Source organism: Cavia porcellus, unplaced genomic scaffold (genome assembly GCF_034190915.1).
Source record: "Cavia porcellus strain 051 isolate PalLab524CR breed Dunkin Hartley unplaced genomic scaffold, mCavPor4.1 scaffold_1, whole genome shotgun sequence".
In the NCBI taxonomy this organism is placed as follows: domain Eukaryota; kingdom Metazoa; phylum Chordata; class Mammalia; order Rodentia; family Caviidae; genus Cavia; species Cavia porcellus.
Window position 1 is genome coordinate 178887876 of NW_026947484.1, and position 25070 is coordinate 178912945.

General features: G+C 43.3%; 1 protein-coding gene across 5 annotated transcripts in view; it reads left to right on the forward strand.

The window, feature by feature from the left end:
* Window positions 1–25070, forward strand: part of Ptpn3 (protein tyrosine phosphatase non-receptor type 3) — a 115329-nt gene that overhangs the window by 25597 nt on the left and 64662 nt on the right. For 4 of the 5 annotated variants that reach the window (XM_013145869.3, XM_003463779.5, XM_063261044.1 and 1 more), the window contains 6 exons: window positions 5248–5402; window positions 10361–10465; window positions 10541–10583; window positions 13079–13157; window positions 17955–17999; window positions 21457–21509. In XM_013145869.3, the coding sequence (XP_013001323.1) occupies window positions 5265–5402; window positions 10361–10465; window positions 10541–10583; window positions 13079–13157; window positions 17955–17999; window positions 21457–21509 (463 nt within the window). In that variant the 5' untranslated portion in view covers window positions 5248–5264. Of the gene's footprint in view, window positions 1–5247; window positions 5403–10360; window positions 10466–10540; window positions 10584–13078; window positions 13158–17954; window positions 18000–21456; window positions 21510–25070 lie in introns of those variants that run through there. The other variant, XM_063261060.1, reaches the window with a different exon arrangement.

The following is a 25070-nucleotide window of genomic DNA, read 5'->3' on the forward strand; positions in this document are numbered from 1 at the left end:
CTCTCTCCCTTCTCCTCTGCCTCCTCTTCTTCTTCCTCCTTTAAGCTGAAACTTGCATTCTGGAATTTGAGGTCTAAGTTGTTCATTTTTAAAAACAAGGTTGTGGCATAATTTACATTTCCTTTTAAAATGATCCAGAGGGAGTCAGGTTGGCATGCACTGCTCTCTCCTCTCTGTCTGGGCTTACTAGCTTATGAAAGAACAAAGTTCTGTGGGTCAGCTTGCAGACCAACCCTTAGAACATAATGCAGGGCTCCCTCCTCAGTCATAAGGAATTGTAATGGAGAACCTAGGGGCCAGGGGTATAGCTCAGCAGCATAGCACCTGCCTGGAAAGTGCGAGGTCCTGAGTTCAAGACCCCAACTCTGGCCACTAAGGCATTGGTGAATGGCGGTCTGTGTGACTTCTTTTACTCCTGACTCCTGAGTCTGAAGAGAAATTCAAATGTGTATTATGTGTCTGTAACAGCTGCTTTTTAACACTACCAAGCTGTCTATTTAAATGGATACAATTTTTAAGAAACAAAGCATTTGTATACTATGTGTAAGGTGTTTAAAACCAGGCTTCCCCTACAAAATCTGGACTCTCTAGTCAGCACCTGCTAGCATCAGAAGCTTAATGTAAATAAAATGTGTCCTACATTTTGTAGGCACTTCGCATGGGCAATTTGTAGCTCTGCCAGTATTTATGGCACTCCTGTATGAGATGTTACTCCTTTCTGTATTTCCCAAGTATAATCTTTGATTCAAGATTATCCCTAGTATAACCTCTTTTGCTATTGTGCAAAATACTATATAGCTGTAACTGTTTACAATTGTTTAATTATGCAGAGAAACGGCTTAGCTTCCATGTTGTAGATGGCATCAGCTGCAGCTGTGATCATTTGTGGTCAGAGAGGCCAGTGTGTTCCTGTTTGGGTTGTGGCTTTGTTTAGAACTAAGAGGCTTATAAAGGAAGCCATAGAAACCCAGAGTTCCCCAATTGCTGTGGTACAGGAAACAGGGCAATTAGTCAGCATCCATTGTCCCAAGCAATTTGTTTAAGATACAATTTCAAGACATTCTGAAAACACTGTGTGGCTCAATTATGTAGTTATCCAGTGTCAGCCCCACTCTCAGCAAGATTTGCTTTAGGAACAAATGTAGAAAGACCATTTCTGTGTGACTTTCATAAAATACTATTTTATACCATTCTCTTTAGGATCCTTCAATCTGAAGCCCTTTAAGTGACAATCAGGGATGGGTGTAAGGAAGGGCAACCCTATCTTTCTGGTTACCGGCCTAATGGTCAGCTGGCTGTGTGACCATGCAGGGCAGCATTGCTAACTATGATTAATTCACAGGCTCCAGGGTCCCCCTACTGCGTAGGTGTGAGGGCTGCTCAGGTGCAGAGCAGTGTGCAGATAGATCTGTGCCCATAGTTGGCGCATCAGTCCATGTGACTTTCATCACAGGCTCCTATTTGAAATCAGCGTTGTTTTCTGTCCAAGGTCACTGTGTGATTATCTGTTTCTGCTGTTCTGTAGAACAACTACCCAGCTCTTTCATATATGCCCACAGTGAGTGGCATATATTCTGGTGAGCCCCCGATTTTAAGTTCCATCATCCAAAACACACCCAGAGCTCCCTGAAAGCCCATTCATTCCTCCAGGCCTTGACTGCCAGGCGAGAGACCTATCTTGGAGGCCCTTCCAAAATGAATGCCATCCTGTGCCACCTCGCAGGGTGCTGAAGCATCATATGGGGTAGGCTGCTGCAGGCATCAGGTTTAGGAGTTCCCTGGGGATCCTGGGGTGTGCCTCCCACTGAAACCACACCTGTGATGATTCTATTGTGTCTTTTGAAAAAAATTTTAGCCACCTGAGATTCTTAGACAAGAACTAAGCAATAAAGTTGACATTTAAAATTCAATGTGGGTTAAAGCATTATGGAACACATTTGTTGTCTTTTGATAACTTTTTGTATTACTCAGAAAATGCATCCCTGCTTCCTGATGACATTTTCATTGAAAAGGGCAAGGTGGAGGTGGTAGGGTGGGTGGAATTGTATAAATTATTGGGGGTTTTTTCACTGCTGGTCTTAGGAATTTTCTTTATTAATATTTGAGAGTTCCTATCCCTGTCTGCAGGAGAATGGAGATGTGTCTACAGCTCCTTCAGTGTGTCTTCGTCTTTTCCAGCTTTGAGTCATCCCTGTTCGCTGATGGCTCACAAAACTTCTCTGAGCCTGTCCTGACATTGGGTGTTGCTTTTCCAGTTGTCTGGAATTGGTTGTCTCAGGACAAACCCTGGATCAATAGTTGGAGCATCCTCTAAAAGACAGAGCTACAGGAGCTCAGGCCCCATCATCCCTACTAGAATCATCCACGGTCTGCATTTTAATATGACCCCAAGCACTGTGCACACTGCAGCTAGAGCGGACTCCCCGTGGCCTCTCATCCTAGCCTTCTCTCCTGCCTGTTCCCACCAAGCTGAGTTTGTGTGTCAGATTGTACTGCTGTTTCTCTAGACTATGTGGCTTCATTTTCTGTGTCACTGTTCCTTTCGTTTGTTGGTTCATTCAAATGTTTACTGACAGCCAGTCAGAAATAAGTGTTAGAGATACAGTGCACAAAACCTGACCCAATTCCTGCCCTCATGGAGCCTGATGTCCAGTGGGAGAAGTGGCCGTTAAATCAAGTGCTAAGTGAAATGAAGAGCGCCATAGAGAGAATTTGTAACACTAGTATGTGACTGCCGGGCTCCCCCGCAAGGCTTCTAGGAGAAGTGATGCTTGTGCCAAGCAGATGCATAGGAATTAGATGAAGCAGAACACATTACAAGCAGAAGGAATTGCATATGCAAAGGGCAACTCATCAGAAAACGGTTATGGAGAATTAATTTGCTCTGGAGGCCTTCATCTACATTTGCTCTTCACCCTGTCTTGCTATATTTACATCTTCTCCATTCTGTACACTGGTCGGGATGCTTTTATATATTTTTTTGCAGTGGTCTAGACCTTGGCCCTCCCACCTTTGTGGCATGGCTAAGTACTCAGTTTGCATACTTTTCCAGTCTTTGAGTCTGCCACTCCACAATTGGGCTCATCATCAAACTCATTTCCTTACTGATTCCAAATACCAGTCAGTTTTTAAACTGCCTACTAATTCCTTCTGTGTAAATGTAAGGGTCTTTGCTTATTTTTTATAGTAAGCTTGTTACTGAACTATAGCACTGTATTAGCTTTTCATCACTGACAGGAAATGCCTGACATACAGCTTATGAAGAAAAGAAATTCATTTAGTTTTGGAGGCTGGCTCGGTTCTCAGCACATCGCAGCGTGGTAGATGGCAATGTGGGAGCACACACAGGAGGAAGCAGTGATTAGATCACAAAGTGCTAGCAGCAGAGGGAAGAGCTGGGGCAGGCTGGGGCTGGTTCTTTTTGTAATAGCCTTCCGGATGAACTACTAAGGGGATCAGGGGATTAAAAACTTCAAGCTTCCAATGACCCAAGGACCTGCTGTTAGGCCCAGCCTCTCAGAGTTTTCTACAACTTCCCACGGTACCACCCTGGGTCCAAGACCTCAGTCACAGTGGGCTTTGGAGGAGACAAACCATATCCAATACATAGCAAACTTACATGTAAAAAATGCACAAATCATGAATATAGTCCCTGAATTTTCACAGAATAAGTACAGAAGTGTCATTAGCACCCACACTAAGATACGAGTTGTTAAAAGCATCCCAGAAGAACTCTGTGCCCTGCTTCCTACTCCAATAGAACCAACAATAACCACTATCCCTGTCTTCTGTCAGCATCAATTAGTTTTGCTTGTTTTTTTTTTTTTTTTTTTTTTTAACTGTACAAGTAGCATCATGCACTAGGTCATCTCCTGTGTGGCTTCTTTTGCTCATGGTAACAGTAAAGAAATTGTCTTATGTTGTTTTATGTTACAGTAGCTCATTTCTTGGCTGTATAATTGCGCAAGTACTGGTTTACCCATTCTGCAGATGATGGCCACTGATGTCTTTTCCAGTTTAAGGCTGTTGTGAACATTCTTGTGCATTCCTTTTTGTGAGTAAATGTACAGTTTTCTGTGGCAAGCATGCCTAGGAGTAGGATTCCTGTGTCACAGTGTTGCTCAGCCGATATTACTTAGGTTTTTCCAACTAGTTGCACTGGCTTGTTTTCGTCAGTGCTGCATGAGGGCCCCACTTGGTGTGTACCCTCTCAATTGTCAGTCTCAAATCGTAGCCCTCCCCATGGTGTGCAGTGCTAAGTGTGGTTTTACTTTGCATTTTTTGACAGGTAATATCTTTGAGTACCTGTTTGCATTTATTGAGTTGTTTTTTTCTCATTGAGTCATAACACTTTATACAACCTTTGTAGATCTTTATATGGCACAAACCTTTTCCTCTGTAGGCTGCCCTTTGCTTTTGTAAACATTATCTTTTAATAAATAGAAGTTATTAATTTTATTTATTTTGGGGGGTGCATCTCACAGATGTATTTATTCATGCCGCAGAGTAAACACTACCTACGTAAGTGGACGTGGCATTCTGTGTTCCCATCAGACACAGTGTCAAAGTGTGCAGGCAGCCTGGTGTTTCAGTTCATGCACACTCAGGAAAGCTGGTTAGTGATGGCCATGAGCAGGTACAGGATTCACACTTCTGATTCCATAAACAATGAAGCTCATCAACCCATTCCTACCCAAATCTCCTGGTAAACTTGGGTATAGTATGGCTTCGTGGGGACCCAGAAATTTTTAAGCTTTGAATTCAGCAGGATCAGTCGCCTAGGCCACAGCAGACCTAGCTCACTCTGGAAAGTCACTGACTGCTAGAAGCTATTAATTTTAATCTAATCCAATTGATAGAGCTTTTCAAATTTTAAATCACGTTTGTGCCATTCTTAGTTGTGTGAAATTTGAGGGATGGAATATGCAAACACCTAGATATATCGTAAGACCTAAATAAAAAGTTTTAAATCTTGGAAATTAGAAGGTATTGATCTTGGCGGTAACAACAGACAAATAAGCAAACTGTAATTCGAGAAATGTTATAATTGAGCAGTAAATTTTACTTAGAGCTTCTAGGAAGTCAAACTCAAATGGAAACACAGTTTATTATTTAGCTCTCATTACCAAGGGTTTCACAATCAATCAAAGCGATAGGTATAAAAGGCATTGGGTGGGCTGTGAGGCCCTTCCTTGATGGCTGGTAATTAGCATATGAATCAACTAACAGGTGTGTCTTACTTTACAGGTTATTCAGCAATAGTTATGACCTCCCGGTTACGTGCTCTGGGTGGAAGAATTAATAACATACGCACCTCTGAATTACCCAAAGAGAAAGCTCGATCCGAAGTTGTCTGCAACGTACGCTTCTTAGATGGCTTGGTACAGACCTTTAAAGTTAATGTAAGTTCCTCCACAATGCTTTTTGAATTAATGCTCTTAAGAAATAATTTTCATCTCTTGTTTTACAAAATGAGGAGAAAAATACATTCAAGAGAAAGCTTGAGATTCCAGGTTTTGTATGTTGAGATTAGAGTTGGCCCACATCTTGCCTTCCAGCCCCTTCTTGGTGATGTGAGCTGTGTGATTCTCCGATGTTGGCTGCTTCAGCAGTGTCCCCGTGTCCTTCCTGAGGCAGAGCTGCTTCTCGGGTGCTGTTGCTCTTTATATGTTTTATTAGATCCCATGTCATGTTGTGTTTAAAAAAATAGCTATAATCATTAGATTACATGTTGGCCATTGCCCTGCGAGCTTCTTGAGGACAGGGAGGGTTTCCCAGCACAGGGCTAGTACGCAGCAGGTGCTTGTTAAATGTATGAGTGGGTGGATCAGGATAGCAGGGAGGTCCTGGCTTCTCCCACTTAGAGCTCCTGGAAGAGCCGAGAGTGTGTATGTGGTCTCAGACTCCAGGCCAGTAGCCATCATATGCTGGGACAGTCATGGCCCCTGCTGGTCGTCCACTCAGATCACTCCTGAAGTCTGTGGCCTTTGTCTGTCTCTCCTATCCTTGCCAGTGCTGGGGTGGGGTTGGGAGTAGGGTTCTCCCCTTACCCTCAACCAACTGCCAGCATCTGCTGCACCCTGGAAAGTCCAGTGTGCAAGGAAAGGTAGTAGCGGAGACAGAGATGAGAGAACAAATTAAAGAATAAGTAATGCTGTAAGAATTTAAAGTGTAACCAATCACTGATCCTGCATCTTCTACCCGACTTGTAAGTTTGCCCCCTTGGTACTGGAGATAGAACCCAGGGGCTTTGCGCTGACCTGCATCTCCAGCTTTTGTTTTGATTTTTTATTTTGATGACATGGTCTTAATAAGTTGCCCAGGCGAGGCTCAGATTTGTAGTCTTTCTGCCTCAGCCTCTGAGGATGCTGATTATAGGTGTGTGCCACCACACCTGGCTGAACCCAGGGTCTTGAGTGTGCTAGGCCTTGTGTTTGATCCCCAGCATCGTTTTGGAGAAAAAGACTCTCTAGGGAGGACTTTGTGAATGAACTGTGTGTGTTGCTGGAAATGTTCTGTACCTGCACCATCCACAGTGAGAGCTGCCAGTCTTAGGAAGCTGTTGAACACTTGAATTCTGACTCCTGTGCCTGAAGCACTGAGCTTTTAATCTGAATTAAAATTTAAAGTCTTGTAGCTCAGAGTTTCCATTTGGACAGCACAACCCTAGTGAACGTTTCTTAAAATGCCTCCGAACTCTTAGAATCCACACTAAAAATACAAATCCCTTGTCCTCCTGGTGTGTTTGAGATGCTCTCTCGGGTTGGCGTGGGACCTGGACCTGCTTCGCACACCGTCCCCGTGCACACTGCACTTGGAAGAAGCACTAGTTTTGAGCATTTTTGTCAGGATTGTGGATATTTTCCCTGGAAAAGCCACTACTTTGGTTTTCCATTATATCCACTTTCCTCTTTAAGTAGTCTTCTATAGAATTTTATAACTAAAAAGGTCCATGAAGGTCACAGATGTCACTTTCAAGTGCTGTAACTTGACTGGCTCTGTTAAAATTTGTGTTTGTCTAGGTTGGGTTTATTTGGCTTCAACCCTAAACCTTCTTCCTGACAAGAATATGAAAATTTGCCTCATGTGTTCATTCAGCAAGTGTTTATTAGTTAACCTAGTATGTGTCAGGCTTTGTTCCAGGCCCAGAGAATACTAGAAAACAAAGCAAAGCACATCCTTTGCCCTTTTGAAGCTTATCAATCACCCTCTTGGAAAGAGATGGCAGTGGGTGTCTTTCTTAGGTATGACCTGGGAAAACATCATTGGTAAGATGAAAGAGTTGGGTAGGTGTCTGGAGAAAGTACATTTTAGGGAGAAAGAACAGCGGTGCATTGGTCCCAAGGCCAGAGCCCATGGAGTGTGGCTGCAGGGCGGTGTAGAAGCCACTGTGTCTGGAATGGAAGGAGCAGGAGGGATGCAGTAGGAGGCAGGGTCCACAAGATAACAGGAGCGGAGATAAGGGGGTTGTGTAGCCCCTCATGGATTGTTCCGGGGCATTGTCTTTTGTGTGGTGTGCGGTGAGAGCTCTGTTGGGTTTGGACAGAGAACTGACTGATCTGACTCGGCATTGTTCTGGATGTTCTGTCATCAGCAGCCTGGGAGAAAAAGGGCCAACTGTCCAGGGAGGAATGCTGGGGATGTGGCAGGCCAGTAGTGTGGAGGTGAACCTGGAAATGCTTTGAAGGTGGAGCCCATAGAATTTGCAGAGCTCTGGAATTTGGGATGTGAGAGAATGAGAGGCCTCAAAGTGATTGCGAGGATTTTGGCCTGACAAGGTAGAGCTGCGGTTTATAGAATTGGGAGATTGTGGGAAGGACAGGTCTAGGGACAGCAATAACCAGTTCTGTTGTGGCTATAGTTTGAGATGCAGTTATTCATGTCTGTAGCAATGCGGACACAATATTAGATACACACATCAGTTTAGGGGATGGGGTCAGGCTGGGGTTACAAATGTGGATATCACTAGGGTGGAGATAGTGTTTCAAGCAGTGGAACTGGATGAGTTCAGCTGAGAGGTAAGGAGACAGAAGATGGGGGCAAAACCTGATATTGAGAGGTTGCAAAAATGAGGGGCAAGCATATTGACGGAGACTTGGCAGGAAGCAGGACAAAGCTAAGCACCAGGTCTGACCAAAAAACTAGGAAATGACATCATCAGAAGGAGGAGCCACTGGTCACATGTGAGTAAGCAGGGTTGAAGCAGACACCTGCCCCCAGTGGTGATCATACAAAGTCTTAAAACATACCTTGACAGTGAGCACCCACAATTCAGGTGTGAGCATCACTGTTCTCATCGCACTACTACCACCCCGTTTCTAGCAGCCTGGTCCAAAGCTGACTTTAACTTGGGGATTTGAGGGCATGGTTGCAACTTGGAGTATCCTTCACTTTTATTTTCCTGCTTGGGGGACCATTTGCATCATCTCGTTCACTCTGTGTGGCCTGGACTCTCTTGGAGCAGGAGCAGGAGCAGGAGTCTTCAGGGATGCTCATTTGGGCATCATTCATTCCTACCCTAGGCCAGACTCAACCAGGCACTGGCAGTAAGCTGTGATGGCTTCAGTGACCTCTTGTCATTATTATAAATGTATCTTTGATTATATTTCAGTGCCTTTTGAGAGTGGAGTAAACTCTGCAGAGTTAATACCCAAATGTTTGAATCAAGCGCCTCAGAAGTGAGACAAGTAGTGTAGTGGCAACATTTAGGCTTTGCTCCCGGGCAGACTGACCTGAGTCAGGTGGTCAGACGGCTCTGGTTGACCGGATAAGGCACAGAATGCCTTATTTGCTCTTGCCGAGGGGGACAGTGAGAGTGATGATTGTTTTGCAAAATTGCCACAAAGACAGGAGACCATAGAGGAAAGTACACATGGAATTATAGCTGGCTCCTTGTATGTGTTTACTAAATTGTAAACTGTTAATAGTATATAATAAGTGTAATATAAATTCATATATAAATATTAATTCCAATAAGAGGAGCAGATAGCTCTTGATGCATTGAGAGGATATCTCACAGTTTGAAGGGAGAGCTGCTCAGGACCTAAAGCACATGGACTGAACTGTTCTTTCCACACCCATGGAGTTCTTTTGATGGGTAGAGTCCTGGGTAAAGGAAGCTATCTGTGCAGGAGTCCTCAGGCTGGAAAGTGCATTCTGAAAATGTGTGTCTCCCATTCCCACATGGCTGATCAGATCATGGGACTGTCCCAAAGAAGTCGCTGTTGGAGGGACCTTACAGATACCTAATTCTGCCAGTCCTAATCACTGACCTATTTTCAAGTATATTACCTGCTTTCAAGTATCTCACCTTTCTATACCTTGTCTATTTCTAACTCATATTGTCCTCAAGTTAAATGGTTTGGTTCAAAGGACTCCTGAGAAGTCTATGCCTGTTAAAATAGAATTCGTGATTTCCTGACTGCGCCATGCGGTTTTTGTCCCTCACGCCAACTGGGTCTTTGTTTGTGCTGGTCCATTAGCTTCAAATGTGTGTACACTTGGAAAGGAGGTGTTACAATCCTGTCATCCTTCCAAATCTGGATCAAAGGTTGCTTCCCTTTGTCTCCAAGTAGAGCTGGAGTGTTGTGTTGTCCCCTTGGGTGTCTTGTGCCTTGATGATTTCAAAGCCATGGGTAGCATTTGTTAGTTGCTTGCACTGCCAGGCCAGGAAAAAGACACTTACTGTGGCTCTGTCTGAGTGCCCATGTCACACATGCCCAACAAACACTGCGCTGTCAGGGCCTCTGAGTCCCACTCTGGAGTGAAGGGTAGCTGAATGTCCCTACTGGCTTCGCACTTCAGATAACGGAAGCAGCTAGGCAGATAATCCTGCATGGCAGCATGGGCCAAATCACTTTGAGGGTATTTTGAGTGGCATTTGAGTATTTTTAGCTATGAGTTGAGAGTTTTCCTCTCCTAAACCTACTTCTGGGATCCTCCAGGTGCCACAGACACATCCTGAGAAGCCAACAGAAACTGACCCGGGATTAGCATTTGCTGTGGGTAATCCGTGGCTAGGCCATGGTGAGCTTACTGTAATTATAACACGTGAATTTTCTGACTTAGACATAACTTGAGAACCTCAGCTACAGGGAAGGAAGAAATCTTAGAAAGCTAAATTGGTCTAAACTCGTCATCTTAAAATCACACTGACGTAGTTTGTCTTGGCCCTCCTTCCCATCAATATTGTGCAACCTTGAAACTTGACATTTATGAGCCCCTATGCTGCTTTGGGAAGTATGTGTGCATAAAATCTGAATATGTAATCTTTCTTTTGTCTACAGTAAAGACTTGTCACCACCAGTTTTTAATTCACTTAAAAAATTATTCCCATTTGATTATTTTTCTTTCTTCCTAGAAACAAGACACTGGCCAGTCACTTCTGGATATGGCTTATGCCCACGTGGGTGTGACCGAAAAGGAGTATTTTGGTTTGCAACATGGTGAAGACTCAGACTCCCCTGTAAGTGCCAACCTATAAAATGTGCTGAACTCCTGCACAGCTTGGTTTTACAGCTTATGTTTTCTTACCCAACAGAGATGGCTTGAATCAAGCAAACCCATCAGGAAGCAGTTGAAAGGTTGGTGTGATCTTTTCATTTCAGTCGCACATTAGGTGTTTGGCGGCTTGTTTCTTTCCATCATTAGGATGCCTGTAACATCTGCTGCCTGGGTTCTGGGGCAAGATGATTTGTCCCTGTCTCTCTTCTGAGTCTGCAGACATGTTTCCAGATCAGCCCTCGGGAATCCCTGCCAGGTGGGTTGGAAGGGCCAAGTGACAGCAGGCAGCTCAGAGCAGGGAAACCCAGATTTCTTTTTAGAAGGATGGAAAGATGGATAGATGGAAGGAAGGAAGAAAGGAGAAGAAGATAAGTCTTTTTCAGCTGTGTAAGCACCTAGGTGGGACAGAAACACAGTCCCTTCCTTTACCTTGTAATATCATAGTAGCATTCACTGGAAACTAGGCTATAGGTAGTGTCACAAATATGAAATACCGATCTTTCTAAAATAGAGCTTATCCATCATGAGTGATTCCAGACCACTGGTTAACTCAGTTAAGTGGCCATTCAAGGCACGCCTCACCGACCCTCTGCCTTGATCTCTTCTCAGTCTGGCTTTCCACCATGACCGTCCTTGTAGGGAACAAACCTGGCCAGTCTGTAGGGCTTGCTCTGTACTTTCCTTTTGCTGAGAATGCTTTCCCCACCTGTTACTCTGTATCTAACTCTTGCCATTCTTCAAGGCTGCTCAGACTCATCTCTCCTACTGAAGCCGAGATTCACTCTGTTTTTCCTGTCACTTATCAGTGTCTACTTCATGACTGAGCACTCTTGGCCACATCACATAGTTATGTGCTTCTGCTCAGAGCTGCAGGTCCCTTGAGATGAGGACTTTTGCTACATTCTTCCCTGCGTCCCTCATGGCCTGTGACACACAAGAGGTGACCAGTGAATGGGAGAGGGGTGAAAGCAGGCAGATTCATACATACATGTATACATGCCCAGAGTCACACACACTCACACTTGCCCACCTCCCACGTGGGCAGATGTAGACACACATAGCCATGATTCTCCTCCCAGTGCTGCCCTCACCTGGAGCAGAGTCCGCAGAGTTCTTACCACTCCTGGGTTATGGCCTTAGTGTCAGGACTGCCCACAGGAGGCACGAAACCTCTTCAAATAAACACCTGCCAGTTTGAATGCTGACACAAGAATGACCACATATGAGGCATGGATAGGTGTCATTATGCATTCACTCTTGATCTCTTTCTTCTGATAAACATTCCTAAACTCTCAGGCTGGTAAGACACTGGACTAAGCTCTGGAAATCCAGCTTCAGTCAGCCAAGTGTAAAAAGAGACAGGAGGAACAGGAGGAGAATGTTTTATGACAGTGCTAAGCACATGATAGAACGCTCTGAGTGCCCAGAAGTGGGTGAGAAAGACAGAAACCTTCCCCGAGACAGAATTGACAGGTTTTAGAAAGGGGAGGGCAAGCACTTCCAGGGCAATGGAAGGATTCTACTATCCCCTGATGAGCCTGCAGACAGTGTTACAACACCACCCACTGGAGCCAGGCACTGTACAGAGATACACCTAGGTATACACCCACCATTAGAGATGCTTTGCATACCAGCCAGGGGTGAAAATAGACAGTATGGGAGCTGTGGGTAGGCGGACCCTGGAATGAGCCAGAGTAGAGGGCAGGCAGCAGGATCCGCGAAGGAGTAGGCTCAAGAAGGACTTTAGATTCGGAGTAAGAGTACTAAGCACCTAGAGGAGACAGGTGTGTAGATATGGCAGCCCTGGAGCAGGTGACATTGACATGCAAATGATCACAGGATCTTAGCAACACAGTCTGATCTTTTGTTGCCATACCTATTAGAGGAAGTAGACTAATTATATCCACAGGAATGAATTGACTCTTGGTGTTGATACATAAAGCCATATTTGAACATTTTCGTTGTGGAATATTCACTAACATGTTAATCATTTAATGTGCTCTGCATTTAAAATGTGAAATATTTTCCAATATAGAATAATTTTGAAATGTTTCATAGCAGAAACAGAAGCCTCAGTGCTATCATTCTGGTCTTATCACTAGCTATGTGACCGAAAGCAAGTCGCTTACATCTCTAAGCTTATTGGCTCCTTTGTGAAACAAAGTTAGGGATAGCAGCTCATAGGCAAGGTGTTGTTTAAATTCTACAATGTCCATGAACATGTGTGAAAAGCATAAGTTGTTATGTTAATGTAAGTCATTATTTCTTTGGGACTTGTTATAATATGCTGATTTAAGGATTTATAAAATTCCTACCACAGAGATAGGAGTGAATTGGAGTGAACATAGCCCTAAGTTAAACATGTAATAAGAAGTAGATATTATAGGTAGTCTGTGCTGATATTGTGTGAATACATTTTTGCAGACTTGAAGATTTCTCAAGCCATATTTGAAATTAGTCCTTTTGTATCGGGGAAAGCTATGGTTGAGTGAAAAGTGTATCACTTATAAGAGAGTTTTAACATACATTGACTTTTTAAAGAGAAAACTTAATTTGTCTTTGAAAAATGTTGTAGGAGGTTACCCCTGTTCCCTGCATTTTCGAGTAAGATTTTTTATACCTGATCCCAGCACACTGCAGCAAGAACAAACCAGGTAATAACATTTTCTTAAAGTTTTCTACTTAGTGTATAAAAATAAGTAACAACTAAAAATGTGCTCTTTATTTTATAACTGGCCAGGTTACTTCATTTGGGTATGACTGCACCAGTTATCCTGAGCCAAGTTAAAACACAAGTGCATATATTGGAATTTTAGTTGGTGGATTAGTTTTTCATCTTGGGCCTGCCTTTCTCACCTCCAGATTTGTGCAGTTTCTAGCACACTGGCATCCCCGCCTCCTTCCTTTACCTCCTTGTCTGATGAGTGGTGGGCCCAAAGGGTGACACATTACTGTCCAGTCACGCAGGCTGGATGTAGAAAGCAAATTTGTGGAACAAGCCATCCACAGGTCTCAAAGTACAGTACCCCTGTGGGCCTGGAGGGGCCTTGAGGATGACAGGACAAGCAGCACTTCTGATCACATCCCCAGTTTGCAGGAGCTCTGACAGAGAACAGGCGGGACCCAGCTTGTCTGCTGGAAAAGCAGCAGGTGCAGGAAATACTCAACCAGATAGGGGAGGAGGGCCTGATAGGAGCTGTTTACCCCGCAGGGCTTGGCATCAGGTCCCAGCAAGTGGGATTTCTGGGTGGGGACCCTGGTGTTTAGAATGGGGAGGCAGTGCAGGAGAGCTGTTGCAGCTGGAACCTGGACTGTGCCAGCAACCTTCTCTTCTTCTTTATTATCCATCCATTTATTGTTCTTAGGGAGGGAACCTGCTGCACCACAGAAGAGCAATGGATGTTCAGGATTCTTGAATTCTGTTCTACATTCAATGTGGCTATAAGCCCACCACCAAGGAGAGACTATTAATTCAGACATGAAATGCTGTCTTGTTTTCCCTTTAACTTGTTAGTGTGTTTGAAAGACAAATATTTAGCTTATCACTCTCTTTTGCCATCTTTATGAACCTCTTCCTCCACCATCTCAGACATCAGGGATTTGGCTGTGTTTACCATTGTGTTACATTTTAAGCCAGTGTAAACAAAGTCCGTGTGACTCATTGGGTTACCATGAGGAAGTACAGACTGCTGTTTTTCTCTGCACAGTTCTTAACCCTGGTAGACCAGGGACAGTATAGACATTCTAAGTGACCCGGCAGGTCATTTCATAAGCTGATGAATAAAGTTGGTGATGAAATTTATGAGAATATGTTTTAAATAACCCTGCCAAGGATTCCTCAGACCAGTACTAGGAAGCAAATTCTGTTTGAGGGATTCTTTGTAATGACATGAAGAACTAGGCGAGGCTGCAGGCTGCGGTCCCAGCTGCTGGAGTGGGAAGATAAAGTAGGAGGATCAAGACTGGTCTTATTTTTATACACTCACCCCCAAAAAATCACCCAGAGAATTACGTGTCTGTGTTCATTGTGTAGATTCGTGATTATACGCTTGTGTACAAATGTGTTTACATATATATATATATATGGAAGGGAGGTTCGGGGGTTTTAAAAAAGTTACAGCCCCACAATGAAATACGTGTTTATGTATTTTACATCATAATGGATCACACACACAGATGTGTGTGTATGTGTGTATATATTTTTTTTCTGAAGCAGAAGTTTTATAAAACTGTAGTAAGCACAAAGTATACTTAAGTTTTCTATTTCCTTTTTTTAAAATGTCAGTTGTGACTCTGTAAATGGATTTTACCACCAGCTAATTGGTTCCAGGCCCACGTATGGACTGCACTGCCTGAACTAATAACTGTTCAGCACCTGGTCTCCCTGTTGTGATAGTGAGGGCCGCAGATTTGTGGCAGTCGCGGGCATGTTAGTGTTCTCTGGTGATGGAACTCAAGGGAGGAGATTCCAGGACAGACCCAAGCCAGGAGTGCCCCTTCCAGTGCCCCTACTTCTTCCCCCAGAGGAAAAATGCTCACTCCGGCCCAGCGGGAGCTGGCAGTATCTTCCTGCTGAGCCTCCCTGTCTTGTGAGGGAGGGACGTCTAAGGAAGTACAGGGAAAAATGAAGTTGCTACTATACAAAAAGAGGAATTAGATGTGTTGAGTCATGACATTATGGCTAGTGGGTGGAGCTGCAGAGTCAGCTTTTACTTCCAGATGAATAATAAACAAATATTTGTTATTATCTGAGTTCCACATAAAATTATATTTGTGTATATTTTACACACACACACACACACACACGCACGCACGCACATTTTTTGCATTAGTAAGGGTTAAACCCAAGCATTCACATTGAGCTCTATTCCCAGCCTTTTAAAATTTTTTTAAAATCTTAAGATCTGTAAGTTGTCTAAGGTAGCCTTGAACTTGTTTGTCCTAGAGCTAGCACCTGTTTCCACTGCCAGCCTCCCTTGTTAAAATGTGCAGTGTCCCCCTGGGTGGAGCAGAGTACAGCTTTCGACTCCTTGGATATGGACATCAGATTTCGAGTAATGCAGTTAGAGCCATGAAACAGCCACTTGCATAGCTCTCGTAGAGTGGTGGGCAACGAGGTTGGCTAGAAGTTTTTTCTTCTGCTGGGACAGGAGAAGTCTACCATTAATTCACATTTTTTATGGGGAACAGGGTTCTTCTTTCCACTACAAGGCATTAACCCTAGGGTCTACATTCCTGCCTCTGTTTTGTTTTTATTTTTGAGACAAGTTCTCGCTAATTGCCCAAGCTGGGCTTGAATTTGTAAACCTTCTGCCTCAGCCACCCACTCAGGGATTACAGGATACGGTTTGTTTTGCCACATCTTGACTTTTTTTTCCATGAGGCATTTTTCCTGTATTCCTGAAACATGGGGTCTTACTAGGCTCCCACTTTGCAGCCTGTCCAAAAGTGAATTTTCTTTTTCAGGAAATTTGGTTCCCAAAAGTCAGAGAAGTAATATTTGTTACATTTTAAAAGATCTAGGCAAAGAGATGTTCATTGCTGCTTTTCTGAAGTTAAGGTCATGAGCAGGGTGTGCTCCAAGGGTCATTTCATTTCTGTAGTTAGGCATTCCAAGTTTGTCTTGTAAATAACTTCTCTTTATCCCTTTTTTGTTATGAGCCTCTGCAACTGCTGTTTCTGATAAATGTAGATCATTCTAAACAGAATTTTATTTACTGGCAGTCTGTAATTTAAATGTAAGCTCCTTCAGGATACCTGTATAGTATTCTACATTCAAGTTACGTTCCACATGTCTGACTTCTTTACATGTGATTTCCTGGGGCCGACGCAGAAACTTTCCCTAGTGTATGACAAGGTAGCATTTGGTGAATGGTAATCTCTGGGTTCTGTTCTCATTTATATCCCTAGGAAAATATACTGATTAGTGGGGCTCTTCAATGAAAGCCCAGGTTTACCAGTGGATTATCTGTAACTCTCTCCTCTCTTCTTTCTCTCAGTAGTATTGTGGCAGGAGAGAACACTTAATTCTAGTTGAATGCCATCTTGGATAAACATAGAAACAAACTAGAAAGGACAGATTATGTTCTCCTAGATGAAAAAGAGATTCCAAAACCAAATGAGCGTGAATCAACAGACATGCAAAATCATCTTTCAGTACATTACAGGTAGTTGTTAAAACTGTAATTGAAATATTAGTATCAGAGTTACGACATACATCCTAAATATTTTGGTCATTGAATGTCTAATAAACTGTAGCTTATTGAGATTTTCTCATAAGTCTCTAGTTAAAATAAGACATAGCTGACCCCATATATCTGGAGTATCACTTTCTTCATCTGTAACAAAAAGAGATGGTGACATCTATCTCAGTGACATTGGGAAACTTAAAGCAGGAGAAACTATAAAGCACCAAGTACATGCCCAGAGCAGCATTTATGACGTTAGAATACCGTTAAAGTATTCATGTCTCAAAAAGCCGCCCCCTGACCTTTGTCAATCCGAGAAGATATGACAGTGATTTGTTTAAATTGCCAAAAGCCCTCTCTTCTCCCCCTGTGTACTTTTGCCATGTCTGTATTAGATTTCAAGAGGTTTCCCCTTTGTCCTCCTGCCTAGACTGTGGAATGTCTATTCCATTTGAATCCGGGTTTTAGAAGAGTGGGAGCCTAGCAGCCATGTGTCCCTAAATATAAATGTCTCTAGACACTTCTTAGTCCAGGCAGAGCTATTGATGGCCTCCTTTTTTCCCATCTGTCCCAGGGCAACAGTGCAGCCTCACAACTCGAGGGCCTGTAGTGAGTGGCTCACAAAACAGGCCCAGGGCTTTGAATTTGCACCTGCGGGTCACTCACAGACCAGTGCAGTGTGCATCCGGGAGGTCCTGACATCATCTGGTATCCTGATGTTCATGCTTTCATTCCTGAACCCACAGTTCCTGGGACACAGGGTAAAAAATCCAGCCAGAGAGGAATCTTCCCAGAGCCTCCGCCGCTTAGCAGCTTCCTGCAGAGGGAACGTGGGTGTGCAAATGCTGGCATAATGTTAAGAACAGTGTCCTGGCAGTGAGTGAGGGCTGCTTGTGTGGCGTTTCTGTGGGTCCTGGTGCCTGATCAGAAAGGCTGGGGTCAGGAGTGCCTACTGGCAGCAGTACCAGCAGCGTCAATGATTATAGGCAGGCTACTTCCACTCGTCTGTTTCCTACTCAGTTGACACTGGTAGAAAACTCCCCAGTCAGTGGAGACTTGGGGTATCAGCATGAGCAGGCATTATGGATGAAGCAGTCCTGTGGACAAAATGGAATCTAATACCATTTAGAATATGTAAAATGAAATCTTAAGCATTTTGTTTCTCAGATGTATAAGTTTTATCCTTTACCCATCAAAAAAAGAATGATTTTATTTTTGCTTATTTCAGTTGCATATGAATTAATGAAAATAATTATTTCCTAGGCACTTGTATTTCTTACAACTGAAGATGGATATTTGTGAAGGAAGGTAATGAGAATTTTGTGTTTTTCTTTTCCTATTATACTGTCCAAATTCCTGTTTTTAATCTAATGAGCATGCATTTCTGGCAACAACATTAAACCTAAACAAAGACTGGATGTTGAAAAAAGACAGTAGGCTTTGGACATTTATTTTTCAACTCAATCTTGGCTTAGGGAAGTTGAGATTGATAAACTATTTATCTGGTAAAGACCTGTAAATTTGGAAAGGAAGAGAGATCTAGAATATAAAATGGTCTTCATTCAGTGAGGTTTATGAGTCCTAAGTTAGGTCTCCTTCTGAGCCCTCCTGTTCCTATCAGTGATAGATTTTCTCTGGGAAGGTTCTTCCTCAAAGACAGGAGCAACTTCTTTCAATCCATACCTTCTCAGTGGTTGAATAGCTTCCATTGATATTCTAGAAAGGGAGGGAAAATTTCAAGCCTGTGGTCCTGGAACCTCTCCAAATCCTTCATATTTTCTTGACTCATGTAAGAAACCACAGCAGGGGAACTGTTAGAAACAGCCATGTCTCGTTTCCATTCTCACCTTCTCTTTCCTCCTGTTAGTGTAGTTTTGTCAAAGAGGGTCATCAGAGACCACTAGCATGCTATCTATCGTGCAGTTACTAGCAGTCTGCTTAGGAAGTGAAACAAGAAGCCAGAAGCAGTTAGGCCCAATATAGGCCCTGGAGGCCATAGTCCATGTAGCATTTCAGGACCTGCTTCTGCTGCTGTGGGCTGGAAAAGTCTCTGGGTTGCTGGTAGAAACCAGCATGAAACATGGTAGAGAGGAGAGGAATTGGATTTCCGAAGGCCATTAGACAACACACCACCCCCCTTCCTCATGCATGTGGGTGCACACATGTACACACACACACACACACACACACAGCTGGTAACCACATTTCTATGGCTTGCAGGAGAACAAGCAAGGGATTTTCATGTCAAATGCAGGCACATTTTGCATCTACCAGCTAAAGTAGAAATAGAGCAGAGTGCTTTAAGCTTTTAAAAGCAAAGAGGATATAGCAAGACCACATTTCTAGAGATTACACAGAGGAAGACCAGGGTTCTGGTCAAGGTGGGAGGGAATAAATAGCCCTAGAGGAGGCAGCACAGACATGCAGGCTGAGATCGCTTAGTAAGGGAGATTTGAGGAAAGCGAGTGAAGAGAAGGAAACAAGAACCTTCTTATAAAGATAGGAGTGCCAGGCCTCTTGACTGTTAGCAGTTGCAGAATTACAGACTCCTCATAACTAAGCTCATCCTTCCGCTTTATGAGGGTTGTCTTTTCTCTACCCAGGGAGATCCAACTCCTTGCTTTCCTACCATCCCTAATTCTGGCTTATCCCAGTAATCCACAGATTACTGAGACTTTTCCAGCCTATACCTGCAAAAGGAGCTCCTGCATTCCAATCGCAGCTATGGTCTCCACTGCCCACATTCAGCCTGTGAGCATCTGCTTGGTTATCCCCAGAGATGAGAACTCCTTCCATGAGGCAGCCTTCTTACATGTTAGATTAGTCTGAGTTGAAATTCCCCACCCCACCTCCTGGGTCCTGGCAGCCCTGTGTAGCCATAGAAACTGGTTCTTTTCCTTTCTTCTATACACTTCATTTTTCCTGCAAATGTTTATAATAACTGTTAATAGCAAGGCTCTGAGCTATGCTGGTCTAGTAAGGCAAGGCGCTCAGGAGCTGTCACTTTCAGTAGGAAAATTGGTTGTGTGAATCAACAGCATTTTGGGAATCTTAGATTTCTTGCATTCCATGTCGGGTCTGCAAGTGACCCTCATCGCCTCTCTGAGGAGATGATCTTCTCCACTAAATACTTTCTGGGTGTGTATCAGGCTATTTGTGGCCAAGAATGTTTGGACAGGCTTACTAGAACACAGCATTTCTCCAGGATGTTGAGTCCCCTGGCTTGCTGGGCCCATCAGAAGTATCTTCCCTACCCAGATGAGTGATCCAGGCCCACCCTTCACTCAACTCATGGGAACCCTGGAGACTGGAGAGAAAGAACTCTGTCAAGGAACATGTGGAAGGTAGAGAGGAGAAAGCAGACTTCTGGTGTTCTGTAATATGTATTTTGAACATCATTCTTTAGAAATGTTTTTCTTTCTGACTTTGTAGGATTGCTCCTTCCATCTAGAGTGAGCCTCCTCAGCCTCTTTCTGAGGTGTCCCCCAAGTCTTCCTCACCTGTTGTCCCTCTAGCAGGGGAGACTGGCTAAATGTCATTGATACCATCTTGGTAGAAGACCGAATGGCTGATACTTATCACATTTCTGCCTATTCTCCTGTGTGATCTCCAGGTGAATGAAAATTATCAACATCCCTGAGATAAATCTGTAGACCTAGAGAAACATTTATGAGTTCCAGCAGTGACACAGTTACTTGAGGGAAAATAGGACCCCACAAATGATGCCGTCTTCACATCCAGTGTTAGGATCTGCTCACAGTGCAACAGACAGGAAGGGGAATTCTGGAAGGCCGCCAGATTAGAGAGGTAGACAAGGCACATCCTGGGAACTACATGGGCTGTCATGGAAACTGTATTTTTTCCACTTCCAAACTGAACTCTGGGAAAGTACTATTTGCAAGGGGGGGGTACTTTTAATATCTCCTTACCTCCCAGTGCTGATGTTAAGCATACCCTCTTTTCCCAGCCCATTCTACCCAGCAGGGATTCCTGTTCCTGCTCTGCTGGCAGAGCTCCTGAGAAGAACACGAAGTCAAGGTCGAGGGAGAAAGGGAAACATTTAGAGTATTTGAAATATGACTAAGACAGGTAGAGTCATTGAAAGAAGAGGGCTGTTTGGGAAGACAGTTTAGGAGGAAATGAGAAAAGTCCACCAGCCCTGTGGACTTATGCTGGGTGATAGAAGTCTGAGAGAGGCAGACAGATGATTGAAGCATGCAGATCTTCAGGAGGGTAAAAATTATAAGTAAGAATTTTAAGTAGTTATAGTCAAATTAAGGAATTGAGTCTTAAAATTCAAGAAACTTTCCTACTTTTCCCTTTGAAGAGGATGTTACTAGTCCAGAAAGGGAGTCACAAAGTCCCTAGGACTCAGAAGTGTAGAGCTATGCACAGTCTCAAGTCTTTGCTAGAAGGATTTGGAAGTCGCCGATTGACGTAAGAATTTGATTTGCCTCCTCTCAGAGATGTGGGCCTGACCTTTCCTGACCAGTCAAATACTGACCAGTGGTAGACCTAAACCTAGCTTCATGGTATTTGGGATGTATATCACTTTAGATATGAAAAAAGTTACTTTTTAAAGATCCTTAGTGTGTTACCTTTGCTTTATTATTTGAGAATGATTTGTATCATAAAATAGCTTTTCTTACAATTCATGTTGTTCTTTAATGGTTGCCAAGAAAAGCCTTGTGTGACATGTGATCTGTGAGGATTTCGGGCTCCTGCTGGTTCTCTTGACTTCGCTCATGTGTGTTTCTCATGACAGGTTAACCTGCCCCCTGAATTCAGCAGTGGTTCTGGCTTCCTACGCAGTACAATGTAAGTCACTAAGGGACAGTTGTCATGGGTGAACGGATCATTCTGAACAATGTATTGAGAAAGTCACTGGCCAAGTCTCTCTTTCCCAAGGATCTTGTGGGGGCAGCATATCTCTGGCAGCTTAGATAGCCCTAGTTTTGCCCTGATTTTCTCTCTTGCAACTTAGGGTTGTTAGGTTAAGGAAGGTGGTGCAAATGACAGAAGTAGATGAACTCCGCTGTGGCATTCTCTCCAAAGAGAATCTGTAAAGCAGTAGGCAGCTATCACACATGGCATTTTCCAGAGCCTTTGCCCAAGTATTTGGATTTGATCTTCATACCCCAGTGGGACAATATTTATACTGGTCACCTCTTATAAACATGGAAACTGAGACCCAGCTAGGCTAAAGAATTTGCTGGAAGTCACTCCTGCTTGGTGCCTGCCTAAAACACTGCTGAGATCTTATCAATTTATTTTCAGAATTTCACTATCGCTAATGGATTATATGCTGACCTGTTAACAGCACTATTAGAAATGTAATGTGAGAGCTGCCTATGTAATGCTGTTTTCTAGTAACCACATTAAAGAAGGTAAAATGAAATAGGACAGATTAATTTTTAATGATTCATTTAGCCTAGTGTATCCAAAATACTATTTTAATACATAATTAATGTAAAAAGTATTAATGAGATATGTAACATTTGTTTTCATACTAAGTCTTTGAAAACCAGCCTGGATTTTACACTGACAGCACATTTCTCTGGGGAACGGCCACATGTGACTCATAGCCACCATTTTGGATAGTAAGTCCTGATAGAATTTTCCATTAAGGATGGGTTGGGCTAGAGTTAAAATGTGCTTGTTCAGTCAGCTAAACTTTGTATATTCCATGTCAGGTTCTGTGGTAGATGCTAATTATGCATGGTAAAAAAGATATGTTGTTACCAATCCAAAAAGAATACATAGTCAAATGGAAAGCAAGTAGAATATTACTGTTTTATAGTTGGCTGTGTGACACTAGTATATCTACACTGAACGACTAGGTCTTAGCTCAAAATTTAAGAAATCCCCTGTATCATACCATAAGCCCCAAAGCCTTCTGGTCTGCCTCCCTCAGCCGAATGCTTGGACAAATGGACAGGTGTTGGGGCAAGCACTGGCCAAAATACTTGCCCTTCTCTGGTCTCAGAAGAAGCAAAATAGTAAAAGCAGAGTATTGGGATTCACTGAGGTGGCTCCAAGGCTGCCTCCTCTCCTGGCAACAAAGGACAGAAACAAGAGAAAAGAACCAGAAAGCTAGACCTGCAGCTTGCCTGCCCACCTGCGTGGACCCGGGAAGTGGGAGAAAGAGGTTGTCAGGAATCAGTGCTGACCACACAGTGAGCCTGGGTAGACAAAACCCCATGTTAGTCTCCGTTCACCTGCGTTGTATTATCCTCCACCCTGGGAAACAGATTTCCCAGTGGAGCCTGGATGGGTTCAGAAGTTCCCGTCTCCCTACAGTATGTATGAACAGACCTGGCTGTGTTGTACCGATCAGCCTGTACCTTGTGGATATCTAGACACAAAATTTACCTTGTGGGCCAGCCTTTGCCTGATGGATCAGCTGAAACCTGAGCTTTTCCAGATTGCAGAGCAAGTTGAGTGTTCATAGGTAGAGCTGCGGGTTTGAGAGGCAGGAATACTAGAAAGAAGACAGTCACACTCAGTTTTAATGCTCTCCGTTGGTCACCCCAGCTTTCTCACCTGTCAAATGGTGGCGGCAGGGGACTGTGACAGTTTGCAATATGGCCACTTGGTTCAAATTAAGTAACACGCTAATCTTAAGCAGATGTAAGCATAATGTGTAACTAAAAATTGTTTATCGTTGGACCATCCCTGACTGAGTTAATGGGTACATGATTCGAAGCCATGTTACCTGGGTCAATGCTTCCCACTTACACCTGCATGACTTATGCGCTGTTTCTCCACCTGTCACTGTGTGTTCCATAAGAGTTGTGCAAAGGTAGAATGAATGACTGTCTACAAAACTCGTAGCTGGTGTGTAGCAAGTGTTAACTTCCTAGTGTATTTTCATGTCTACCACTGAGAAAGTTTTCTTAAAAATTCCCTATTGTGAGTAATAAACTATTTTTGCAGGGTTAAATGGAAGAACCATATTTAAAACATTCTGTCCAAGTGCCTATAGTCAGGTCTCCTCCACAAAAGACTGATAAAATGGCTAAAGACAATTATTAGCACCTAGCATGCAAACTGGCGTTAGTGGAAGTTTACTATTTATCAGCATGCTAGGACAATCCTGGCTTTTCAAGCAAGCTGTTTTAAGTAGTAGCTCTACAGTCCCCCACCCTCAATAAATAAATATATATGCATACTTCCATGCATATAGTTCTAAAAGATTAATTCTCAAATATAAAATTATGGTCAAAAACTCTGCCTGTGTTTTATCTGATAAACTTTGCTCAGTTGTCCTGCGGTAGGTGTTTATAATGTTTAAGTCCGACCAGCTAACTAAAAGCACATTTTCCGATTAGAGAAATAACAAAGTGCTCTGTAGGTAAAGTAGCCAGAAAGACCTGATGGAGAAGATTGCCGATGGCTTTTCAAACGCTTATGAGATAACAACTTTGGGGTGTGTGTATGTGTCCTATACTGCTGTCTGAGCCTGTGCTATGTGCAGGCTCCACACCTGCCTCAAGATGGAGAAAGCTCGATGTTCTCCCCAGTGACACTACACTCCGATAGCAGGAAGGACAAGGACCCTTGATGTAAAACACAGAGAATGTCCCACATCCTGCTTGGGGAGAATCTAGAAAAGCATGTTAGGAATGACCACCAATAAGAGCCTCTGAGATCAAGAGTAGAAGGTAAAAGATTCCCTTACAGAACAGCTTCATAGCTCAAAATGCCATACTTTGAGAATCTGGGGCAGACTCCCACTTTATATAACGTAAATATTATCTGTCAACCAAAAGAAAGCACAAGACCTAAAGTTCAGGGTACTTTGCACCTACTTACTTATTTCTTCTGTAGTTAACGTTCACATGTATTGCTTCCCAACAAATAGGAAAATGTGTTACTGGGACATTTGGTACATCATAGTGAGCAGACAAGCGTAGGGACTGGTCAGTTTAATTTCCCAATTAGCAGCTGAAGAGCCTCAGCGGGTCCCTTTTTTCTGAGTTTTCTTATCTGTTCCCTGTGGATAAAAGCATTCATTGCTGGTTGCTAAGTTATCTTAGGCATTGAATAGAATGGCATCATTGAAATAAGTGTGCAAATAGTCCAGTGTTTTGCAAATGTTTGTGTGGTTGTTTAACTTTGTTCCCCCTAGTGGTTAGCATGGAGAGCTTTGCACAGAATAGCTGCTTAAGATGTCAAGAGAAAATCACTTGATGGAGAGGTTCACTAGTTGTGTGTTAAACTCAAAACTTTTACTTCGCTGGAGACAAAAACTTGTAGTGCATGTTTGCAAAATGGCACCAGGGTTACAACTGCTAATAGGATGGATGAGCAAATTGGGATCCCAGGGGGTCTTCCTGAGCTAATGAGTGAACAGCCTTTAGGCTCCAGAAAGTCTTT